This window comes from Xenopus laevis, chromosome 1S, assembly GCF_017654675.1.
Source record: "Xenopus laevis strain J_2021 chromosome 1S, Xenopus_laevis_v10.1, whole genome shotgun sequence".
NCBI classification, from domain to species: domain Eukaryota; kingdom Metazoa; phylum Chordata; class Amphibia; order Anura; family Pipidae; genus Xenopus; species Xenopus laevis.
The window spans coordinates 152984479-153005387 of record NC_054372.1 but is presented as its reverse complement, the minus strand read 5'-3'; the positions used below and the strand labels follow the sequence as shown (position 1 = coordinate 153005387).

The following is a 20909-nucleotide window of genomic DNA, read 5'->3' as shown; positions in this document are numbered from 1 at the left end:
GCCAAATGTTCAGATTACGATGAGAGCGCAATGGGCTCCGGCGGGATCGGTCGGGACCAAATCAAACCTGTCCGATCGACCAAACGACTGATCTCCGCCGGACGAAAAATTTCGGGACTCCCACGCACGGTCCGAAAATCGTACGAATCCTCAATTCGTATGATAGGATCTTTGCGTCTATGGCCACCTTAACGGGCGGTTGGATCGCGTGACCGCATCAACGAACAGATGCAGCCGCGATCCAACAGCATTTTTAGTCCTGTCCCATCAATATCTGGCCGACTTTCAAGCAGATATCGATCGGAGAAGCCCGTCGGGGGGCCCCATACACGGGCCAATAAACTGCCAACTCGGTCTGTCGGCAGCTTTTATTGGCCCGTGTATGGCCAACTCAAGATTACTGACTGAACACTCCTCAGTAGAAGCAGCAGAGTCCCTTGTTGCTGAGGGCAGGAACACGTGAGCCCTGTGCATGTGAGCACTAGTTCTGACACGAGCAGCTCCCTCCCCTCACATAGCTCAGCTCCTCTCTCTACAGGTACACTACAGACTAACAGCCGGCAGGCACAGGGACCCATGGGAGCAGCAGTCTGACTATCAGTGGAAGTGCCGCGCTTCCTGGACTGGAGAAGCAGATAATATAAGAGCGGGGGAGCGGTAACTACACTGTCACTCTCATCCCCTCAACTCGCTCCGCAGGGGGAGCCCGAGTTTAGCTTGTCCCCGGCACTGGCAGATTGGCTCCTCGGGCAGCTGCAATGGGATTATCACATTCTCACTCTGTGGAGACCCGGCAACTAGCGGAGAAGACTGGCTGTAAGTAGGAGCCTTCTGCAGCGCTAGTGTTAGACTCACAAACACGGGCACAGGTGCTACTGCTGCGACTTTGTTTCTTTTTATTAGCGCGATGCTGAAGTGAGTGGAACCGGCTTTGCTCTGTAGTGAGGCAGTTTCACCCCGGGCTGCTGGACAGCAACTTCAGCTCAGGCTGTGGGGGATGCTGGGAGATGTAGTCACACTTATAGGAAGGCAGGAGGGTGGGCTTTATAGGGAACTGTCCTCCTGTCACTGCTTCTGGGCAGCTCAGAGTTCGAAGTGGCTGGTACTGGTGTCTGTACCTGGGCATTTTGTATCTATACAATGGCCTCCCTCACTGTCCTGATTCCCTTCAGCTCCAATAATGACTGGCAGCCTCCCAAATAACTGCCCCAGCTCTCCTCTGACCACCCCCAAATGTCCTCTGTGTCTTCAGGCACCTGTTCACTTCTAATCATGGAAAGGGCGTGATGTCTGTGCTTTCAGCAGGGGGAGCCTTGTATTACCTGCACCCACATAGTTCTTTCTAGTCCAGAGCTTGTGCCTTCATCATAATAACTGAAACCATTGTTTATAATAATATATTTTGTTTATGATGTCATTTTATATCATTATAATAACTGAAACCATTGTTTATAATCATATATTTTGTTTATTATGTCATTTTATATCATCATAACTGAAACCATTGTTTATAACAATATATTTTATTTATGATGTCATTTTATATCATCATAATAACTGAAACCATTGTTTATAATATATTTTATTTATGATGTCATTTTATATCATCATAATAACTGAAACCATTGTTCATAATAATATATTTTGTTTATGATGTCATTTTATATCATTATAATAACTGAAACCATTGTTTATAATCATATATTTTGTTTATTATGTCATTTTATATCATCATAACTGAAACCATTGTTTATAACAATATATTTTATTTATGATGTCATTTTATATCATCATAATAACTGAAACCATTGTTTATAATATATTTTATTTATGTCATTTTATATCATTATAATAACTGAAACCATTGTTTATAATATTATATTTTGTTTATTATGTCATTTTATATCATTATAATAACTGAAACCATTGTTTATAATCATATATTTTGTTTATTATGTCATTTTGTACTAGGGATGCGTAGAATCCAAGATTCGGTTCAGGATTCGGCCTTTTTCAGCCTTTTTTTTGTGCGGGGCCGAACCGAATCCTAATTTGCATATGTAAATTGGGGGCGGATAGGTAAATCAAATGACTTTTCATCACAAAAGAAGAATTTTTTCCACTTTTTCCTTTTCTGACCCTAATTTGCATATGCATATGCAAATTAGGGTCAGAAAAGGAAAAAGTGGAAAAATACCTAATTCAATTTCACCAAGGATTCGGGGATTCGGCCAAATCCCAAATAGTGGATTCAGTGCATCCCTATTTTATATAGAGTTACTTGTCACTATACATATATCTATCTATCTATCTATCTATATATATATATATATATATATATATATATATATAGTGAATAAAGTACCCCCTCTTGTAAAATATAAGGATATTATAAGTTACCGAGGAGTTTCATGACCCTATAAAAACACGAGGCCGAAGGCCGAGTGTTTTTATACAGGTCATGGAACTCCGAGGCAACTTATAATATCCTCATATTTTACAACTGGGGGTACTTTATTTATTATAATACACAAATTTTAGTGAGTCATGTGACAGAAATTACATCACTACTCACCGTTTATAACTGATGACATCACTACTCACCGTTTATAAGGATATAATTTACAAGATATTCATGGCTTTTGTGTATTATATAGATATATGGCACAGACTGTTCCTACCTCATTGCATTTGGAAATCAAATTTCCTAAAGGGAATGAAGTGGATAATTGTTCCCACTGCTTAGGGATTCTCATATATGTCTTTGATTTATTGGGCACACTGTGTATAGGGATTCTCCCAGTCATCTTTATTATGTAGCAGCATGTTTGCTTTAGATGCCAGGGCTGAGGCAAGGAATATGGCAGCTCCTGCTTTTATCATGTCCATAACTACAATTGAGAAGAAAGGGGAATGTTCTCTGCAAAGAGGCTCAAGTTGTTCCACCAATTTAAAAGGAAATACCTGTTAACATAAGCGCAGTTTAAAGGGATCATTGCTGTATTTCCCAAGGCATCACCTCGACACTGGAGCAATTAATAGCAATTAGAGAGGAGTGAAAAACAGTCCGTTTCACCCATGGCAGTGTTACTAGGATATAAGAAGCCAAGTATGTGTACCAAAGAATGTGACAGCCCCGGTTGTCTGTCGCATAGTATTATTATTGTAAAGAAGCAATGTGGCTTAAATCAGACACCCACCCCCGTTCAGCAGCCACTACTATTCTTATGTACTGTGAATATAGAAAAAAACTGATGCTTCTCAACTTTAACTCACAATCTGCAAGGGTCATGGGAGTTGTAGTTCTATTTAAACATAAGGTTCAGACATGTGGCAGTGTATGACCGGTAAAAACGGCGTAGGAATGACGCAGATTAATTCCTACTCTAACTAATGCCTGCACCCATATATCAGGTTAGAGACATAGAGAAAGCCAGTAGTCCGTGTGGCTACAGTGTTTTGAACCAGGGCTTCCCCATACCGTGAGGTTTGTAAGGATAATCAGCTACTGTGCTAAATATTGTTATAGAGCAAGCAAAGATGACGAGGTATGATGTAAATGGAAATATGTCAGTTTGAGGCAATGTTTTTAATTGATTAGACTTGGGATCAGAACTCTCATTGATCTTCTCTAGGTCAGGATTTCGGTGCAGCCTCACTAATATATAAATTGGCTTTAATACTGTACTTCATATTTAAAGGCCAGTGGAGTTGGTCTCAGAAAGATGATATTGTTAAAAGGAAATATACCATTACAATGTGTCTTTAATCCTGTAATGCTGTGAGTCCTATGTACAATATTCCTGTGCTGTAGGGAAATCCTGTTTGTGTAATCTCTAGGGCAGTCCACTGGGATCTACAAGGAAGTGAAGTATATATTATTCATAATGGTCATTTGCTTGAGGATTCTGAACCATTTTTTTGAATATTATACCGATTTTGCCTTGATTTAACCCTTTCTATGCCGCAATTATTTTGACTTTGGTGAGCTACATTTTGCTTATGGCATTGGTTCAAAAAAGGAATTGTTGAGCTTTCTTACGAGCAGCTCTGCAGCCTCTGGAGTGCACTTAAAGTGCTAAGTGGTCAGTGACCCCAGAGATCAGGCAGTGGTTTGGTAGTTTGAATGGAGAATGAGCAGGAAAGGGACCCTGAAAGGAGAGGTAGTGATAAGTAACAAAACACATTCATAATAATCTAGCCTCCCAGTCTACTGTCTGTTTGTTTCTGTAATTAGACAGTGATTTGATTTCAAGGCTGGAGAAAGGAAAAATAGAAAGTAAACAACTTAGATCTATAAACAATATAATAAGAAACCCATTTTCCAAAGTTGGTTAGATAACTTCCATCATAACCGAAACTGTTTCAGTGCAGAATTTCCCATTAAATGTAATGTCTATTTAAGTCCACAGATGTGGTTAGAGGAATTTATCTCTAAAAGTATTAGTGCTGTCTGCCTTGTGTTAAAATATAAGAGCCAATTAAGGTGGTCATACACTATAAGATCTGCTCGTTTGGCAAGGTTGACAAACGAGTGGATCTTGACCCCATATGTCCACTAACGGCTGGGCGATATCAGATGAATCCAAATGTTCGGCCCTGGGGCTGAACGATCGGATTAAGATAGTATGAATGGGCTCCGACAGGTCGCAGGACCGTATCAACTAGCCGATGCAGTCCTTAATCGTACAAAAAATCAAACTTGACCGATCGATATCTGGCCGATTTTTTGCCTGATATTGATCGGTTGGACCTGTCGGGAACCACCACACATGGGCAGATAAGATGCCGAATCAGTCTAAAGGAACAATATCGGCAGCTTTAATCTGCCCATGTATGGCCACCTTTAGTCAGGAAACACATGCACTAGGTTTACTCTGAACAGTATATACTGTAGATCAAGGGTGTCAAACTCAAATACAAGTTGAGCCAAAATTTTAAAAATGCCGAGGGTCGGACAGGTTCAGTGTTTATTAAAAACAAATTGAAATGACCTTATTGTATATATTGAACCTGGAACTAACACAGCACAGAAGTTATTTCCTATAAAACAACATAAATCTCAATTTTCAACTCTTATACCTTCTGGAGCGGGCGGTTTCGGGCAGGTTCAGGTTGACCGCGCAGTGCTGCTTGCGGGCGGGTGCGGGTTAAGCTCTTCTCCTGCTCTCCCCGCCCGCCACCTTCAAATGCCGTCATCCAACTTCCGGGTTCCAGTTTTATAGTGTTGCATCTGCTCGCCCTGCCCCTCATTGTGACATCATCGGCGGGGCAGGTAGGTGCGGGTCTATAAAAGGACCCCTGAGTTATCTGAGATGGGGCAGTTGCAAAGGAAGCTGCTTATTCACCCTCTGAGTACACGGAGGGGGTTATTTATCAAAATCAGAATTTATCTCAATATTTTCTGCTACAAACTCCGGTCAAATCCGCTCTGGTTTTTTACTCTTATTTATTATTACATTTTCCCGAAAATTTGCTTCGCGGTAAAAAATCAGATTTTCATAAATTTTTCGGATGTTTTCACCAGATTTTCACGATTTACCCAAAACCCAGCACACATCAAAAAATCTTTGGGACTTCTCCCATTGACTTATATGCAACCTCGACAGGTCTGAAATGCCGGATTTTCAGATCTTTTTCCATCCAGGGTTTACTAAATTCTGAAAAATTCATGATTTTTTAAAAGTCAGATTTTATAAAAAAGAAAATCACAAATTTTTGGTGATTTTTCGATTCGAAGTTTAGTAAATAACCCCAATAGACCTGCTGCCGCTAAGTTTGTTATTTTGCTGAACAGGTATGGGGCCTGTTATCCTGAATGCTCGGGACCTGGGCTTTACGGATAACAGATCTTTCTGTAATTGGGATCTTCATACCATTAGTCTACTAAAAAATCATGTAAATATTAAATAAACCCAATAGTATGGTTTTGTTTCAAGTACAAGGTACTGTTTTATTATTACAGAGAAAAAGGAATTCATTAAAAAAAATGTTAATTATTTTATTATAATGGAGCCTTTGGGAGATAACCTTTCTGTAATTCAGAACTTTCTTGGTAATGGATCTTATACCTGTACACTATTGAAAGGATATATTGTACTTGTATTGGAGGAATAAAGAGCCATGACTGCGTGGTAGGTGAGTAAGTATGTAGGTGGTGGGACTGCCCTATGGATTATCTGCTTTAGTGCGTAAAAAAGGATAAAGGAATGCAGGGAAACTAGTTCGTAAACAAATCATAGTATTGTTTCAAACTCCCTCTCCACCCTGTTGCAAGGGAGAGTAAATCATAAACATATTATTCATTTAAATAGTGCCACAGTGTCAGTGTATAACATATATGGTTTGTGATACATATATACACAATGTTTCATAGTGCCCTGCAGGGCCGGAACTAGGGGAAGGCAGAAGAGGCAGCTGCCTAGGGTTTGCACCTCTTACTCCTCTTCCTTCTCTATGTCGATCTCCCCTCCCTTCTATCACCCTCCCCTCCGTCGCATTCTCCTCCTACCCTCCATTTTATGGCAAAATTATATTTTTCATATTACTAATGCTAGTATTTGAAGATAAAATTGAACCAAACCATGGCAATGTGGCAAACGTAATGGGACCATAAATGGATCTCTGCATATCAAGGACAACTTGCTAGGTTTTCTTGAAAGTTGGAACCTTTAATAAGGTACCTTAAAGGAACACAGTAATAGGCATTCCTCTGTAGTATGTACCATTCTGATGCAAATTTGACAGAGTAGTGACACCATGTTGGAAGATGATCTGAAACTATACTAAAACATACTGTATATAAAAAGGTGCATTACACACCATTTGATATGACATAATAATTCAGGTAAGGTAGAAGTCAGAAATGTTCCAAGATAAGTCCTGGTTAGTGGCTGCTGCTGCTCTCTGGGTTCTGCTTAGAGCACTGTCTTTACTGCCTGATTTACCCCGTCGGATTTTGTTCCTTTTCGCTACATGATTTCTAAGGAAAGACAGATTGACTTGGGGCGGTGCCAGTATTTTAACACAAACACAATATACACATACAAAAATAACATTGTAGTGACAGATATACACAGTGTTGCTTGGCTTAGTGTTAAAAGGCAGTATGCCAATGAGGGTGGGCCCTGTGCCAAAGAGCTTATCATCTACATGAAAAGGGGATGCTCTGCAGTATAAAGTATTAAGTGTTCTATTTCTGTTATGCTTTATTTATATAGCAGCAACACGTTTCACACTGCTTTACAGAGATTGTTCATCATTAACCCAAGCCCCAGTAGAGCTTACACACAAACGCACTAGGGTCAATTTCATCAGAAGCCAATTAACCTGCCTGCTGGAAACTAAGTCCCCTTAGCACTTAGATATCTTGCTATGCAGAATAAAGCTTTTATAGGGTTTTCACAGATCATTTTTAATCTGTAGTGTGATGGATCAAATTGCATGTGATTTGATCACACACCTAAGGACTGTGGTGCTGTCATTGCTCGACTAGCCAGTCTGATTACAGAAGAAGTAGGAATCATCTCTTGCTCTGTTTATTTGTCATTTATTCTATACTTATTCCCCCAGACTTGCATTAAATGGAATGCATTAAATGTACAATTAACCTCAAATCCATTTAATATTTAATCAATGTACTGTATACTGAAAAGTTGATTAGAATTACATTTTCTTTCATGCAAATACATTTTATTGGTGGATATCCCCTTTTAAAAATGAGAATGGGAAATAGAGACTTAATGAAGTTGTTTTGTCACAATTCTGGGATCTATGGGTTACCGACTTAAGATTGATTTACTTTAATATCACAGTGTACCTCTTGGGCACCCTGACCTGTTTTATAAATGAAAAGTATGAGTTGAGATGAGTTTTGTGTTTTTGACCTACTTTCTGAAAAGCTGCCAGGCTGCTGATATCTGGACACTGGGTACATGAAAGGGATCGGAACAGCGTAGCACTTGATAAAATCATTTTGTGGTTACAGGAAGTAGGATTTATTCACTTATTTTTTTCCTTCCTTCCTCATGATCGAAAACGTTTTTTTTCAGCCTTATCAATTATGAAAATGCGGGCTTTTTACATATACAAATATGATGTATTTTATGTGCACAAATAAAACTACAAATCCCTCATAGAAAAAGAAAGGATATAGCTACATCACTGTAATGGCTATATGATGGGGATGCCCTTGGAAGCTATTAAACATGCTGGTAAATAAAGACATAAGGGCAACAGTAGGCAGAAGAATGGAGCATGGCAGGAGCTGCAACGGTGACATTTTAAATGGGACTCTGTATTTCAGTAGCAAATCAGAATGCCATGTTCTGACACCCTTGATGGATCCGTATAGAAGTAGCACCAAAACAATCAGAATGCAATATTCTGACAGCCTTGGTGGACTCTGCATAGAACTCACAGCAGCAAGTGATGTTTATGACGAACAATGTTTACACCAGGTCGAGACTGAGAGTCAAAGTAGGCCCAGATATTTCAGGTATATAAAGGCCCTATATTGTGACTTGTCTATAGCATCTTACAACAGCCTCTCTGTGGAAAAAAAAAACAGTGTACAGAGTAATATTTGAAATATATAAACTGACTGACACTCATTTAAAAATATGAAATATGAAATCTTAAAATACCTTGTCTAGGGAACCTAATGTTCTGTAGAAGTCTGCATTTTGTGTGTCACCTGCCGCAGCTGCTCTTGTCTAATAACTGGAGCTATTTATAGAGGTTACTATCAACAGAAAACATATTTTTTTCAAAACCTTCTGCTTCTCAAGAGAAATTTGATAGATTTCTTTTTCCGTCAGATACGTACCGTAACCCCTGTTATTAGAACGCTCATTTATATTGCAAGAGATTAGAACTGCACTCATTGCTCTTCTTCTTTTCTGAGACCTATAACCTCATAGTTGATCATTTCATGGAAACAATATGGTGACCCAAGACTCCTTAAAGCTACAGATGTCAGTGTCAAGTGCCAAACACTTAACTGAGATGGATACCTTTTTTGTAAGTGGGGTATAATAATAGCCCTTTAGATATTCCGTCAAAACATATGATATCCAGAAGGGACCCATATCCATGAGCTGCATTGTTTTTATAAAGAGGAGTGGCAATTGCCATATTGTACATAGATCTACTACCCAGAAAAGCCACCAAAACCCAGAATGAAAAATGTTAGAATGCTCCAGACAGTGATGTTTGGACTAATTAGCTAACTCAGAGTCATAAACTGATTATTTCTCAAAATCTAAAGTAAGCGGATATAATGGTTCTTTTAGGTGGATGTGCACACATAGTAAAAGAATAGGTAAATACAGACATTTCTCAGCAATCAAAACTGCATAGATGACATGGATTGGTACACAGGTTGGACTAGCCAGGTTGCCATTTGTATACACATGTCCAAAATGGGCTCCTTACCAATCTATATCACATTGGGACATTGCTGCTGATAAACAAACCATGACCTCTATAATAGGTCATAGTTTCAATAACAAAGGCATATTGAGATACAACAGCTTAGTTTGGATTAATTTATGCAAATATGAAATATTGTTTCTCATTCGTGTGCAACTCTAAACTCGGAATTATAGATAGCCAAGCAAAGAGTCATTTGAATTGCAAAGTCCATGCCCAGTCTAATACTCCTAGCCCTAGGGCTGCCTTCAGTGAGCTACTTTGGGATGTGTGGTGCAATAGGATGCCATTTTTTGTCACTAATTCAGAAAAGATCATACGTGAGATCAGGCTGAAAGACATGGAAAAATATTGTGGGAACGTTTTTCCCCAGAGAGACTTAGAGAACAAGTTTATAGTTAGAGTAACAAATATTTTCAAAGCGGACGTGCAGCTGAGGCTGATTAAGACCAGTTAAAGGCATTACATCATTTTGATCTAATTTTTTAATAATTCTATATTATTTATAAACAGAAAATAATTTCTAATGGCACTTAGCTACTGAGGCTGTACGTCATGAGACCTGCTCTAAAAGGAAACCAAGTTCACCCCTGTCCCATACATGTAAAATAAATAAAATATAAATAGGATTATTGAAATATGCTGGCTAAATTCCCCCAGTCCATACAGAATAAGAGCAGATTTCTGGGAATTTTGCTCATAAGATCAGTAAAATCATTCTGTGCAGGCAATGTGAGGCATGGGGCACATGTGAGATAAATACTCACATATAAATATCACACTGTCCCCAAAAGTAAAGAATTTGTTTATTTATTTTTTAAATGTCACTTAAATAGTACTGTTTTGTTTGTTGCTACATAAGGAATTCAGGTACTATTATTTAACACAAGGACATTAAACACGCCAGCTCATCAATTACATTATATTCTGGCTCGTTGTACTTGTTGCATCCAGATTGCTTTCACATTTTATCACTTTTTTGCCACAACTTGTTGCATTTCTTATGCTTGATGCACTCAAAAGCAGGGCAGCCATCAGGGGGGGACAAGGGGGAGAGTTGTAGGGGGCCCTGAGGGTAAGGGGGGCCCTGCCACCCCACACTTACTTGATAAGCCAGGCCCGCTGACTTCGGGAAGGCATGGATGTTTAAGGGACCACCAATTTTGGGGGGGGGGTCCCTGGCCACCAATTTTTCTTTTCTCATGTGGGGTCCTAGCCACCAAAAATTTTAAATGGGGGGGACCTGACCACAAATGTTTTTTTATGGGGGGGCCCTGACCACCAATATCTTTTTATTTTTTATTAACATGTGGGAACCCTAGCCACCAATATTTATTTTGTTTTTTTACTGTGTGGTGGGGGGCGGACCTGTAGGGGTGGGGATGGAGGACCTGTAGGTAGGGCTTGTGTCGGCTGCAGCCCAGGGGGCCAAGGAAATTTTGTCATATGGGGCCCTGCGATTTCTGATGGCGGTCCTGCTCAAGATAGCATAAAAAGCATGCGTGTGTAATTCACAAAATGCACTTCATTGCATTAAAAAATGCATATAAACACAATGCGTTTGTAAATGCATTTAAAAAATACCCTGTAAGTCCTTAGATATATTAGATGCACAGTGGAAAGCATTTTTTTTTGTTGTACAGGTATGGAATCTGTTATCCTAAAACCTGTTATCCAGAAAGTCCCAAATTGTAGAAAGGCCATCCATTTTATACAAATATTCAAAAAATTTTAAAAATTATTTCCTTTTTCTGTAATAATAAAACAGTATTAGTACTTGATCCCAACTAAGATATAATTAATCATTATTGGAAGCAAAACCAGTCTATTGGGTTTATTTAATGTTGTAATGATTTTCTAGGGGTTGCTCACTTTCCAAACACTTTTTTTTTCAGTTCAATTGTTTTCAGATTGTTCGCCATAAACAAAGACTTTTCTTTCTTTCCGTGGAATATTAGCAAATATTGTATCAATTCTAACAGCTGCCTGTAATGAAACTCAGGGATTCTGCTCAGCAGGGACACAGATAACCAATGTATCAATTAAATGTATCCATTTAGGACAGAGCTGCTTTAGTAGATGAACAATGAAACTTTACACTTCAATCTTAGAAACAATGTCACAAATAGAAAATAATTGGAAAAAGTTTTTATATCTGGTGAACCTGAAACCAACTGAACTGAAAAAAAGTGTTTGAAGGTGAACAGCCCCTTTAAGGTATGAAGATCCATATTATGGAAGGATCCGTTATCTAGCAAGCCCATGATTCCAGCATTCTGTGATTCAGGTCCCATACCTGTAATTTTAGTAACAACCACAAACTGCAGAGAGCAGTACTTGCTCCGTAGAGGATTATCGATTTCATTGTAAAAATGTTTGCTACAGCTCTTACACATAGAAAGAAATGTTCTGTGCTGCTGTGTTGTCTGTGACTGAGCCAGTTAGGCAAGTTAAACCAGAAAAATCACACTGCACTTGCCCAGAAATTTGCTGACAATATATGGACCCTTTTCATACTCTGCTGCTTCAGCTAACTGACTCGGTAGGTGAGCAGTGAGCTGGTTCTCTCATAACTAAGCCTGGAAGATATTTTACATAGCTGGAACAATAACATCAAAAAATTAAAGTATAATGTTCTGTTGCCTTGAACTGATAAAATTGGTTTATTTGCATCAGAAACACAACTATAGTTTATATAAACAAGCTGCTCTGTGTAGCCACGGGGGCAGCCATTCCAGCACAGGATACACAATAGAAAACAGATAAGTTTTGAAGAATCCCGTTGTATACTACAGAGCTTATCTGTTATCTGCTGTTTATTCTGTGCCTTTGCTCCTTTTTCAGCTTTGAATGCCTGCCCCCATGGCTACAAAGCAGTTTGATTATATAAACCATAGTAGTGTTTCTGAAGCAAATACACCAGTTGTACCATTGAAGCACAACAGTATATGACATTTTCATTACTCTAAAATGCTTTCATTTTTTGTTGTCACTGTTCCCTTAAATTAGCGGCTTTAGAATGAATGCGAAATATATAATAAAATCTAAATAGGAGTCACCTGTGTGCTTTGTAGTTATTTGTAAGAAAAAGCATTTTATTTTTAGATAAGCTCTTCAATGTGTTGCAAGTAATTATAATTATTCTTTTTCGTGGTATGTTTATTTAATTATACACATTTATGCAAGAGAACATTTGATTGAAACATATGCATTTAGCGTGCAAACCACCTTCACTTGCAGTTTCCATCAGGGGCTATTGTTGCACATAGTACAAATGCTGTTTATGAATTCGTAATTGTACTTAGGCTAAAAAGCAGCAGTTTAAGCAGCACTTTATAATCAGCACCTTTAGAGAACACATCAGCTCCTCACATAGAAACAGCTGTAACCCCCACTCAAACTTAAAGTTTAAGTTCATTGCCAGTGCAATATTTGCAACTGAAACCTTGTAGCTTTGATGTCTACAAATTAGTGTCCTTGTTAGATTCCTACTTGAGTCTAACTGTCCAATTGCTGCCAATTTTGGCTTCTGACACTGGTAGACAAATTGACCATTACAGGCTTAGGCTAATTTATTTGGCATTTTTACCAATGAAATAATCTGTTTAGACAGCTGTTCATTAATTTGGCCAATCATACAGTATATATGCATGTATCTGCCTATTGGTGCAATGGTTTAGCCATGCCAAGTAGATATTGACTACAAACTGATGTTTAGACACCGGAGGCCTATTTACTAGACTTTTTTTCTCACTACAATAAAAAAAAATTACCAAACTCCCAAACCCGAATCCTCTTCATTTACCAATAATTATTTATTTACCAATAATTCCCATTAGTGACATCAATGAAAGCAGGGAGAAAGAGGCAAATGAATGGGGAGTGTTACTTTTTGAGTCTGCAGTATTGTTGTATACGTATATGCTATTTTAGTGGAGGATGGACTGACACCTTCCCTGTCCCATAAAAAAAAAAAAATATTGAATCTGATCCTGTCTGATCAATGGGTTGGAGTCAACCAGCTCATTATTAACATGCTTTCAGTCTAGAAGGTATACGATTCTCATAAGTTTTTACCCATGAGCACCATTCAAATGTAAAAAGAGTTGGGGAGCAACCCAACCATAAAAAAGTCTTTGGGGTAGCAAATACGGTCTGTGATTAGCTATTTGGTAGCTACTATGTGGACTGGCAGCGTACAGAAGGATCTGTTTGGCAGTACATTTGGTTTTTATGCAGCCAAAACTTGTCTTCAAGCCTGGAATTCAAAGATAAGCAGCTATTTTGAGGCCACTGAGAGCAATGTCCAAGGGAATAGTGAGCAACATGTTGTTCATGAACTAGTGGTTTGGGACCACTGGTTTAATATGTATAGTTAAAAATGTTACACTTGACAAAGCATTCTAATGATATTTGTTGTGTTGTATGTTGGCTTTCCATTGACCCTCATTTCTCATATATTCATCCATAAGGAGGGATACATTACTAAATTACACAAAACGGGGGGTTGTGAGAGCACTCCAAGGCAAAGTAAAATACACAAGTATTGTGACTGATGTGGCCAAGAGAGGGGTTTGATCAATGCACATTCCCTGGCCCCCTGTTTTACATGTCATTTAGTAGCTATGCACGTTTCAAAAACAGGGATATTGAGTTACAAAGTTATGATCAATTGACAAGCCACCATACCATGTTAAGGTAAACCCCATATGGAGACCCCTAACGTCCAATCATTTTTTATAGCCTGGCACCTCCCTGCATACACAGGGCTTAATCCTCCCCTACCATTAGCTTTTAAAGGAGAACCAAACCCTTGCTAATACAAACCCCTACCCCCTACCCTACATAGACCCCCTCCCTGCCCCCCCCCAGCCTAGGTGGTACCTTTGGTAAATGTCCCTAACTCTTTACTTACCCCTCAGTGCAAATTCTGTCCAGCGGAGTTCACGGCAGCCATCTTCTTCTCTTCGGTAATCTTCTGCTTCGCAACAACTGTGCATGCGATGGAAGAAGACCCGACGATTACCGAAAAGAAGAAGATGGCTACCGTGAACTCCATTGCCCTGAATCTCCACCCAGGAGTAAGTAAAGAATTAGGGGCATTTACCAAAGGTACCACCTAGACCTAGGGAGGGGGGGTCTATGTAGGGTAGGGGGTAGGGATTTTTATTAGCAAGAATTTGTTTCTCCTTTAAAGGTGAGAGACTGCCACGACCACAACCCAGTTTCCAATCCGCTATCTTTTGTTAAGGCATTTTCTAAATATGAGCCAGTAACAATGAATCAAGGAGTAGTGCCAACTAGATGTCATCTCTGATTAATATGAGCTTCCTTGTTCCATATTGTGAGCCGTGCCAGGTGAGATGTATGACAGGCAGTTATCCTCATGCTGTGTGTTAGGCCTGACAGCGAGGAACGTATTTGATTTTTATTTTCCTTTTCTTCACAGTCTCTGCAGAACAGATTGAACATTTACACAAGAGATTCAACAGTTTAAGTGGAGACCAGCTAACCATCAGGTAATGCCCCCAGTTCCTCTGTACCTCTTTTATTAAACCTTTAGCTGACCATACATGTACAGATGATTATTTTGTACAAAATTTGTGTAAATGTAAATGAATTTTGAATATATGCAAGAAATATATATGTATATATCCGCAAATTTCAAAACCATGTAAAATCTTCACCTCTTTATTTTAGTACATCATATTAGAGTCCAACGTTTTGGTCCTCATTAGGATATAAATACACACATACACAACAGCATGTAGTTTGCACTTCGTTTACATAAGCTAATTGCCTGAGTGCGAATAAAAAAAATATAACATTAACTTTATATAAAACTGCACTCATGCACTCACAGGTCTTGCAAAGCATACAAAAAGTGGTAATTTATTGAACCCAGTATTATTCTTTTACTTTGCAAGACCTGTGAGAGCAGTTTTATGTTATTGCGTTGTTGTTTTTTTCCCTTTTATTTTGATCGGAAGAAGAACACTATAGATAAAAATATACCACAGATACTCAAACTAGAACTTGGTTTCGTGTTCCATAATAATTGAATGGGCTTCTGCAGTGATCAGCAATGTGCTGGCAAGCTATTTATGTATATACGTATATATATACCAGTACTACCACTACTCAACTAGTATATTGATGCATTCCCCTAAACTAGTGTAGTAAACTAGTGTAGCTTGCCTGCATCCACATTGCAAATCATTTTAGAAAGTGATTTCATATGTTAGGTGACCATCATTGCTGTATATAAAAGATCTCCGTTGTTTGGAGGCTCATCACTTAAGACAATTAATAGTTAGCACTTGGCATACACAGGGCCAAGCAATGTAATCTGAGAGCAGCTGTTTTGCAAAGCATTTTATTACTCAAATTAATTGGTGTGGCTAACTGTATTGATTCTAGAAATATCAAGTTACTGCATAGGTCATGGCCTCTTTTAATGGACCAGTAAATCAGCTTCACAGTTATCTCAATTGAATATGAATATACAGTAGGCATCCTAATGTTTGCTGTTTGAAACATATGCAATGTAAAGACTAGAGACAGACTACAGCAGGGATGACACACTCTGCTTAGTATTTTTAACTTGGCATGTTTGGCATTAAAATTCTGATTCTAAAGGAAATAGCTACAAATCTCACAAACATCTTCAGTTATCCCAGGGCTTTAGAAATTATGATATTATATGTACAATTCCTAAGCAGTACTATTATGCTATCCTTCATTAGATCCACAATTATGTACAGTACAACTGTCTAAAGAACTGGGGCGCAGATTTCTGTTAATAAACTGTTAATTGCTCCAACCGTGTCCTCTTTAGCAGCCAGGGCCGGATTTACATAGCAGGCGCCCCTAGGCCCGCTGTAGTTCGTTGCCCCAGTCCCCTCTCTTTTATTCGCTCAAATTTTTATCCTTCATCATTCATCATTTTCACCAGAGGAATGGGGATTGGCGCACACGAAATTTAAAAAACTATTGTATCTCATGTGCATCACCAGTCTGAACCAATGTGGGTGTGGTTGGGCAGCATGCCGCCCCCTAAAATCCTGCCGCCCTAGGCCCGGTCCTTGGTGGCCTCGCCACAAATCCAGGCCTGTTAGCAGCTGCTCTAATTCGGGAAATGTTCTGAGATCCAGCTGATATGTGCAGGCACGGGTATGATATAAGAGGAGCGGGGGCACCTGCAGCCATGACAGAACTGAAGAGCAAGCAGCTAAACATAGTGGCCTTCAGCACAGATTATTAACAAGACCAAACAAATAATATTATCAAAACCACAGGAACCTTTGTTTGTATTAAATAAAATATAAAAGGATCTAACATTCAAAAACAGGCATTCTTCTTTCCCACTTTGCATCAGTATGGGTTCCATGTCTCCACCTTGATTGCTTACAGTAAATAAGCATCTTGCGAAGAGTTTTTTAAGCTGGCCAGCTATTGGCTCCTGACTTGACTACTCTTTACCAACTTGTAATTCTATTGGCCTGTGTAGGAGCCGTGATCAATATATGATCTAGGCTTGTTCAGATGTAGGGAGTAAGCTGAAATTTACAATCAGATAAGAGATCACACGGTTCCGTGGAAACAGTTCACTGCCAACCGATTGGCACAAACCCTGTGATCAGATTGATTGACCCATTGCTGAACTATTGGATTGCTCCAGATTTGTTCCATCATGGGTGGTCATATTGATGTGTGGGAGTCATTGATTAACTAGCAAAGCAAGTCTAAGAAGAGTATTTTTGCCATCCTAATGTGTAGCTGAGTTATGTAATACCAGCAGCAGGAGGACCACATGTTGGGTATGCTTACTGTGTATATATACTGTATATATAGGTATGGGACCTGTTATTCAGAATGCTCGGAACCTGGACTTTTCCAGAAAACAGATCTTTCCATAATTTGGATCTTCATACCTTAAGGGGTAAATTTATCAAAGAGTGAAGATCCGCCACTAGAGTGAAATTCCGCAGCTCTCAATTAATTTCTATGGGATTTTGAAAGGCGTATTTATCAATGGGTGAAGTGAAAGTTCACCCTTTGATAAATACGCCTATAAATATCCCATAGAAATGAATGGAGAGTGGCAGCATTTCACTCTAGTGGTGGAACTTCACTATTAACTTCACTCTTTGATAAATATACCCCTAAGTCTACTAGAAAATCATGTAAACATAAAACAAACCCAATAGTCTGGTTCAGCTTCCATCAAGGATTTATTATACCCTAGTTTGGATCGAGTACAAGGTACTGTTTTATTACTACAAAGAAAAATAAAATAATTTTTAAAAATTTTGATTATTTTAATAAATGGAGTCTATGGGAGACAGCCTTTCCGTAATTCAGGACTTTCTAGATAACTGGTTTCCAGATAACGGATCCCATAACTGTACAAAACATAACATGCTTTTCCTAGATTTATCAATAATATTTAATGGTATTGGGTACAGGTATGAGACCTATTATCCAGAATCCACGGGACCTGGGGCTTTCTGGATAACTAATCTTTCTGTAATTTGGATCTTCTTATTGTAAATCTATTAGAAAATCATGAAAACATTAAATGAACCCAATGGGCTTGTTTTGCTTCCAATAAGGATTAATTATATCTTAGTTTGTATCAAGTACAATGTACTGTTTTATTATTACAGAAAAAAAGGAAATCATTTTTAAAAATTTGGATTACATTGAGTCTATGGGAGATGGCCATTCCGTAATTCTGGACTTTCTGGATAATGGGTTTCCGGATAAAGGATCTCATACCTGTACCAAGTGCACAGTTTTTATTTATCAGGCTGCTTTAGCCGTACATGAAGCTTAACAGAAAAAGGCTATAATATCAAACTGAAGGATGGGGTAGATATATGCTTATGTAGATCCCTGAGAATTCGCCACACTTGGATTATACAATGCTACTGATGCTCAAATGCACCATATAGGCACAGGATCTACAGAATGATCTACCAAAAGGTTTACTGAAGATTTACAAGAAAAAAGTGAATGTAAATCCTTCTTAGAAATAGGATATAATGTATATTTGCCAGTAAACCAGCATAGAGATAAAGCTTGAAATGTAAGAAGCATGGTACTGGCAGTGCTTGAGCGTTGTTGTCAGGGTTCCCTGTGACTCTCTGTAGGAGTGCTGGACTGCATGTTCTCCCTGTACTTGACCTTTTCCTTGTCATCACGCTGGCCATTGCTTATTGTTGCCACATTACAGCCCTGCCTTCATTTGCAGAGACAAGCAGTGGAAAAGGCTTATCACAATGCACTCTAGTATCAGGGAGGGCATCACAGCACTGGCACAGCCACAGCTCAGCTTACTTGCTGTCAGAATGTATGGGGGCTCTCGGAAATAGGTATTTATATCCCAATATGCAGTCAGTCTTACTTGTTTTTTTACCTCCTATTCACCCTCATTTGTAATGATTGTGGAGTGTCTCAGTCGCAAATGCATAAAATTAAGTCTTAATCAGAACATTGTTGAAACTTATTATTTTGCAGCATGAAATTTGCCTTCTTATATAGGAAGACACGAAGCAGGATTGTCTACTAATCCAGCATGGCGGCCCAGAGGCTCAGGAGAAGCTTTATCCACCTGTGTTGGCTATATGGGCACATCTACTGCTTGTGGCTCAGAAATGCACCAGGCAACACATGAAGTGAACTAAGCAGTGGTGTCCACTTACAGCATAGTGTTAATAGAAATGATGGCACTGCATTATTGTAGTACCATCTTGATACATAGCCCCATAGTTACCGACCCCCCCAACTTCTGATCCAGGTGATCTGTATTTAAAAAAAAGAAAGTTCTACATTTTAACAGTTGTCAAAAAACATCTTTTAAGGACTGCAGCAGGGCACGAAACTGGCATCACCAATCACGTGTGTTTTAAAAAATGTCATTGGCAGCTTTTTCAGCCAATTCTTAAGTGACTCCAGCGTTCTAAGATTTAATGGGGCAAATTCACTAAAGGGCGTATTTTCGCCAGTGACCGCTTTGCCACACTCCACGCCACTTCACCAGGTAGGAATTTGTTGCCACTACACTAATTCACTAAAATGCGAAATTGCATCTGAGTAGCCGAACGATGGCGAATTTTCACTAGCGTTACTTCGGCTGGGCGAGCACTTCATAGCGAATTTTCACAAGCGTTCATTTCTGCCTAGTGAAACGTTGCTTGCACTCTTGCGCTTAGGTTATTTTGAATAGGGCAGGTCCTCTAATGCCTTACACATGAGCCCACTGTTAAACAAATGTGTATGCCCCTCAAATTAGTTGTAAAAAAATGTTCACACATAAATTTTTAATAGATGGCAATCAAGCTTTAAAAGTAAAAGTCGTCAGCGTTTTTTACAACTTTTAATGCATTTCTAGCATACAGGATATGATGTCACTTACATAAGATTGAGGAAGATGTAGCTTCAGTTTATCAGTTTACCTGGTCTGAGGTGGCAAAGTAAACTCTGACTAAAGAGGTAACGTTCAGAAAAATTCGAATCTTAGTGAATTTGCGGAGTAACGACCGTTCGCCAGAGCGAAAAGTCGCCTGGCGATAGGGTGCTAATGAACGCCAGCGATGGTCTCGGTCGCTAGTGAATTGTCTTCTACTCCTGTTAGTGAATTGGCCATGTCCATGCCGATGGGATTTCTCGCAAGATGTCGCTAGCGTGGGCCACTTCGCACTTTAGTGAATCCGCCCCATTGAGTATAATCAGTATTATGTCTGCTTTCACGAATATCTTTTCTTATTTCAGGTAATCGGGTTGCATTGTGCAATTACGGACTCATAATCAAAAATGCCAGCTTAGAGCACTAATGTTTCTTATTATCAGTGGATCTCAATAGGAATGAATTAGACCCACTAACTCAGATTAATAACATACCACTAGGTTTTCACAGAGCAGGAGAAGTGAAAATAAAAACATAACATTACTTTGAATTGCACTTAGTATGGCACATTTTCTGCATTCAGCAATTTTGTGTTCCAGTTTACATATTTCTCATTTATTTTCATGACATGGCTGTCCAACTGGGGCTGGAGGCCTAGAATGCTGGGCCAAAATCCTTAAAGGGGATGTAAACCCCAAAATGGAGACCTGCATTTGACAGCTCAGAGCAGTAAAATCAGTTTTGGTGCAAAAATGAGCAAAATGATTACAATTTTGGGTGGTTATAAGTCCCCATTTGATTCCCTATGCAAACCCTGCAGTGAGAAACGTCCATAGCAGGTGCTTTCTGTTCTGGAAACCCGTTTTATTGTTTGTATTATAAACCTTGGATAAGAAGGAATAAGGATTAGGGCCAGATGGTAACTGTGCATGAATAATTATTGTAACATAATCAGTAGGTCTTTCTGATTATACAGCAAATGACCATAGTGTATGGTGGAGCAATGTATAGTCCTTTGCCACCAGGAGCATGATGTTAGTGCATTACCCCCACCCTGTGGGTGCAG

General features: G+C 39.0%; 1 protein-coding gene across 1 annotated transcript in view; it reads left to right on the top strand.

The window, feature by feature from the left end:
• The first annotated feature begins 490 nt into the window (after positions 1 to 490).
• Positions 491 to 20909, top strand: part of tesc.S (tescalcin S homeolog) — a 32350-nt gene continuing 11931 nt past the window's right edge. The window contains exons 1-2 of the mRNA XM_018244237.2: positions 491 to 816; positions 14882 to 14951. Coding sequence (XP_018099726.1) covers positions 759 to 816; positions 14882 to 14951 — 128 coding nt within the window. The 5' untranslated portion in view covers positions 491 to 758. The remainder of the gene's footprint in view (positions 817 to 14881; positions 14952 to 20909) is intronic.